The sequence below is a fragment of the Varroa jacobsoni genome, unplaced genomic scaffold (assembly GCF_002532875.2).
Source record: "Varroa jacobsoni isolate VJ856 unplaced genomic scaffold, vjacob_1.0 scaffold_1180, whole genome shotgun sequence".
In the NCBI taxonomy this organism is placed as follows: Eukaryota; Metazoa; Arthropoda; class Arachnida; order Mesostigmata; family Varroidae; genus Varroa; species Varroa jacobsoni.
Genome location: NW_019214082.1, coordinates 101,795 through 107,660, shown reverse-complemented (window position 1 = coordinate 107,660; position 5,866 = coordinate 101,795). Strand labels below are relative to the sequence as shown.

Genomic DNA, 5,866 nt, shown 5'->3' with positions numbered 1-5,866 from the left:
CAGCAGCAGCAGCAACAACAACAGCAGCAGCAGCAACAACAACAGCAGCAGCAGCAACAACAACAGCAGCAGCAGCAACAACAACAGCAGCGACAGCAACAACAGCAGCAACAGCAACAACAACAACAACAACAGCAGCAGCAGCAGCAACAACAACATCAGCAGCAGCAACAACAACAACCACAGCAGCAGCAACAACAACAACAACTAGAGGAAGAAAAACAACAACTGGAAGAACCCCTAGAACAAAAACACCACCCATTACAGTCGGGAGACCAACAACAGCAGCAGCAACTGCTGCAGGAGCCTCAGAATGACCCATATCAGCAGATTCAACAACAAAAACAGCCGAACGAATTGATAGTGAATCATGATCATCATCAGCAATTTGTAGACAAGCACCAACAAGAGCAAGAGGTGCATCAGCAAAAGCGGGAACAGCAACAACAACAACAACGACAAAAACAGCAACAACAACAAAGGGACCAACAACTACCAGGACCGGGAGAGGAACTCGAACAGAAGTACCAATTCCAGCGGCTGTTCCAACAGCCTAGACAGTTTCAACAAGACTGTCAATCCGTCGGCGGAAAAGTCAATCAACGCAAACAGCGTCGGAAGCGGTCATCGAATACCATTTTTATACGGGACATAGTCAAGCAGCAAAGCGTCTTATGTCCCACATCCGCTCAATTTTTGGTAATGTATTGTAGTGGGTTTAGGCTTACGTTGAGGTAATATTTTCACTCTGATGAATATAGCCAAGGCATCTGTTTGATAGAGCTGCTTACTCGTAAGAGATGCTTGGCATTTAAGGAAAGATCACATTCTCTTTAGGATACATATTGTTGTTGAAAATGTGATGATTTTATGCCGTTACCCAACATTAGCAATGTCCAATGCAAAAAAGTTTCTACAGCAGACACTTTGCCTACCACACGGGGTATAAACTGAGTATATACTGTTGTCACTGTTCTGTTTAATACAAGAATTCTGCTTTGTGTTGAAAGCTTCCTTGTGAATCGATTCTAGCGATTTATATCTATATATACTGCGCCATCACCTATACGACCGTGGCTAATTTAAGCGCGAAAAAAGAATATCTATGCCGGCGAATATTGTACTAACAATGTATAGCTATCTCATCCATTATTTAAATAAACTACAGTTCTCCGTCTACGCATAGATTACTTACTCAACAATGGCTTAGGCTCTTCTCGCAACAATTTTATAATCAAGGCTCGCACATTACAAGCCTTCAACTAGATAATAAACTGGTAATCCAGTTTCACTTCGTAACTGTTTATTCAACTGTGAATGTATCTCCACTCAACATCCCGTTTTGAACAAGGTTTTGAGTTAGTTGGTATGGAAAATGTTTGTTTCAACGCGGACAAGTAATGGTACAGAAAAGTTCTAACAAGTACGCTGCAGCAAAAAATTCTGAAACATCAAATCGGTTAACTTATTTAAAAATCATTTGCGTAAAACTAAATTTTTTAAGAGAAAGACCTGTTTTGCTTAGAAAAGGTACTTTTTGTCTAGAAAATATAAAATGTTAGTAAAAAGTACAAGTGTTTTAAGCTAATTATCATTTCTTGTGAAACGCGACACTTTTTGACACACATGTATTGTTTTAACTGATCCATCTTTCTTGATTGACACTGTTACCCCCTTTCCGACTAGCAGATTACAGGCGAATCAGCTGGCCCATCAAATGCTTCTCTGAACACGTCACTAGCCTACAGTCTTCAGCCACATCCTCGTATTGCCCCCACACTCGAGAACATCCTGAGCACAATTAACGTTGGTTGTCGACTGGATCTTCGTGTCATTGCTCAGCATGCTCTGAATGCAGACTATAACCCTGAATTCTTCTCTGGTCTAGTAATGCGGCTGAAGGAACCGCGCGCCACTGCACTGATGTTCTCATCCGGTAGGATTGTAGTGACAGGTACACGATCTGAAGACTCGTCAAGGCTGGCAGCTAGAAAATTCGCTCGCATACTTCAAAAGATCGGCTTTGAGGTATTGTAGAGCCGACTACCATTCATCAAGATTAAATTAAGGGACCAATTTTGTTGTTTTTATCAATCATTGGTGTGACGGAAGTAAAAACTGCCAACATATTGTGCAAGCGGAGCATTTAGCAGAGATTGGCAAATGATGCTCGTCTCTGAAATATCCACATCCTAGTTCAAGCTTGCATTTGTAAACACATGGTCACCTGGGTAACGCACATTAACAGGTTGAGATACGCCAGTATGCGACAACAAATGCGATGGTAAGGGTATTACTAATTTTTGGGTTCTCCGTTTTGAGTATGACGAACATTAGGTCATGTTTTTTGAATGGACCATCGGCCGAAGGAAGACGACTGGTATTTAACAACAAAGCATAAAGACCATGAAATTTACACGATCACAATATAACTGTGATTGTACAACAAGTTGCAAGCAACGTGTTACATATAAGAAATTCATCACTGCGCGATAATTTGTAATGTTAAAGGTTTGTTTGTCTGATCGTCATAGAGAAAAGGCCGCAGTGATAGTCCTCTACCATGTACGGACGTAGTATTATTATTTATTAGGCGCTTATTTATTAAGTCGCTTCATTGAAAACGTCAGTCGTGTTTCGGCACCTTCGTACAATTTAACGCACCTTATCATGTACAAGGTGCCTTGAGCTTCGAAGTCAAACAATAATAGACACTATGCAGAACAGACATGCGAATGAGACCATGCAGTACCCATAAACAAGGAAATCCATTAAACAAAGAATACTCATTGTGCCGAAATGAAGCTACGACTTTGGGCGTTCATTTGGCATCAGCTACCAATCAATGGGGCTAACAAGATCTTGGAGCCAGCTTTAGTTATGGAGAGTTAAAATTTCTCGACACGATCAGGTATTTTGAACGAGTTCAAAAGTAACGAATTGGTGATTGAATTGGTTGGTGATATCATAGCAGGTGCTAGGGAGCAACTACTAACAGTAATGCACTTTTGATACGCGAGAAAATCGACACTATCGATATACTGGAAGATATCGGATATTTAAGCCAATTAAAGCTATTTCAGAGGAATGAATCTTGTCACCCAGATATCAGAAAAGAAGTTCGTCAATAAAACTTATTAGCAGAATAAGTATGTAGGCTTTAACAGAGTTCGTTTGATTAATTTCTAGGCGCGATTTGAGGAATTTCGCGTTCGAAATGTGGTTGCATCGTGCAGTATCGGGTCCGAGTTGAACATCGAGGGTATCTTCTTAACCCATAACAATTTTTGCACCTATGAACCTGATCTTTTTCCTGGTCTCATCTACCAAATGTTCCGACCACAAATTATTCTTCTAATTTTTTCTTCCGGAAAGGTTTGTTCTCACCACCCCAGTGGCTTAACAACACCTAGTATTTTTTGCTGGGGTCTTGCCTTCGCTCAGTCAGATCGCCTTCAAGATAACACTAGTTTAAGATCCTAAACAGTAACAATATTTGAAAACAACCGCAAGCGTTCTGACTTCAATGTATTCAATTTAGTATTAGACAGTTGTATATTCAAAAACATCGTTTGACATAGATCAGTCGGCGATTTCGAGGAGCTTAAAGTTTAGCCGTAGGAACATTTCGACTTAACTGTAATTTGTTCTACAGTTACATTTTAATTATAATTTCAGGTGGTGTTGACGGGTAGCAAGGACTGGTCAGATATCTATACGGCTTTTAAAAGCATCTACCCGGTATTGCAGGGGTTTAGAATTAGCTGATTTAGTGAGATTAAACACAGCTGTAAATTCAAATGCCAACAATTAAAAAAAAACAGACACAACTGAAACTAACAGGCCAATCGAAGGATACTCGGATGCTAATTCGCGTTTATCAAATCTCTGCTATCAATAAATAGTATATCTTATTAGATTTAATTAGCACACAGTTGCTCCAGCGGTCATCGTACCATTCATTCCCATTTAGTTCATAGCCCACGGTATGTTTCATTTGGCGGCTTCGAGTCTGCTTTGCTCTTTGTCCCGTAGATCCTGTGGATCATTACGCTTAACTCAGACATTGAATTTTCATTTTACTCCCACTGAAACTAGTTCATTGTCAATGTATATATCAATTTCGAACGCCAAAATGTGCTAGGCTTGGTCTGCTACAGTGGTGGTCAAACAAACCATACGTTAGGTGTGGATAGTTTTCCCAGCAAGATGACTTTGAAATCGCATAGCTTTTACGAAAGCCATCTACAAAAGGGGTGACCATGGATGATGAGAAAAAATTCGATTGTTCTTAAGTGTAAAAAGTATTGATCTCAATTTTGGCTGAAATAGAACGACGGGAAATGTTTGTGCTGACTGATGCGTCTATCTAGCTTTGTACAATGCCTTCAATTATTGTGTCGCGTTACAGTTATCGTAACGACACCTCATTCAATCTTGCAATGACAGTTCGTAACAGATCAGTGGATTTACAGTAGCTGCATAGGTTGGGTAGCGTAGTATATAGCAATTTAGTCAATCTATAGTTAGTGATTTAATGTTTGCGTGCAGTTGGCTAGCCTAGCATGGCTGTGTGTAGTGTAGTTTATGCGGCGTTCCGTTGAGCAAATACATCTACACTTTGGCGGTCCTAGCACTCAGGGTTAACGGTGCGTATTTGTCAGACATACACCGATGATGACCTACGGTGATTGTAACTATGTTGTACGGAGCATATGATTGTGTATAATATCCAAATGAGATCTAATACACACAGATTAGGGCCTTAGGGCCAAGGTGACGGTATAACAGTTACGGCTGGCATTCGTCTTCATAAGTGGCAGAATAAGCTAATACTTAACAAAATACCTTGCAATTTCGTCATCGACGTGTCCACAAAACACAATGTGACTAGCTGGCAATTTAAGACCGGATTGGTGAAGCATCTAAAAGAAGCTTCCCTTAGCGTTTTCGCAGATGCGATCTCTTTTATTTTGCAGTAGTAAATGAGTTGATATTCCAAATACAAGGCGCATAAAAATATGCATTCGCCCGGTCACCTGGGCCGCATCGTTGATACTCCCAGTTCTTCAGAAGACACGATCGCTTCAGCAAGTTTTAAAATAACACATAAGAGTTTGCACATTCTTAACTATGAATAACACATTTTGAACTTAGTCGGATAATCCACTACACAATAGAAATTGATTGAATTTACTATTATTAATAAACTCACAAATCCTACCAGTATGTTCTGTGTAGTCAATCTCAGCTCCGATTCTGCTCGGTTTTTAATCTGGAGGCGGTAGGGGCTATACTTTCCTAATAGACGAACAGCTTGAAGGGCAAGCCGTGCACCAATACCATTATGGCATTTAAAACTAAAACAAAAACTAAGAAGTAATTGTTGAAAATTGGCGATCGGTATGGTTAGATATCACTATAGTTTGACCAGTGTGGTAGATATAGTCCCTTTAGCCGTATTTACATAATTGTTGCATTGAAGATATATGTTTCATTTGATGTCTACTACCAATAATAATACTACAACAACTATTACATTTAAAAATATTATATTCAATTTTTTCGGATTAGCTAATAGTAAACACGAATCTGTCCGCTTGTGACACTTCAAAGGCTAAAATGCCTATCGCGGGCATCATGTAGATCTGTGCAGCTGACCTGTAGCTATAATTAACCTATAGCGGGCTCAATAAACAAGCCAATAGATTGTTATTATGTTGTAAGGTTTTAACAAATGCAAGGCTTCCTTTGGACGCGCGCCCTGTCTGGACTTCGAAGCAGATCGATGAACAGCGAAGTATCTCGAGGATTGAAAGTGTGTAGTTGCGGCACATAAGCTTGCATACTAATGCAGAAATTGTTT

General features: G+C 39.9%; 1 protein-coding gene across 1 annotated transcript; it reads left to right on the top strand.

Moving 5' to 3' along the window:
* Nucleotides 1–3: 3 nt before the first annotated feature.
* Nucleotides 4–5,229, top strand: LOC111267411 (uncharacterized; the record flags this gene model as incomplete). Its single annotated transcript, XM_022845650.2, has 4 exons — nt 4–699; nt 1,690–2,028; nt 3,190–3,375; nt 3,679–5,229. Coding segments are annotated over 4 exons (1,311 nt in total), but the record flags the coding sequence as incomplete, so codon positions are not given.
* Nucleotides 5,230–5,866: the final 637 nt, after the last annotated feature.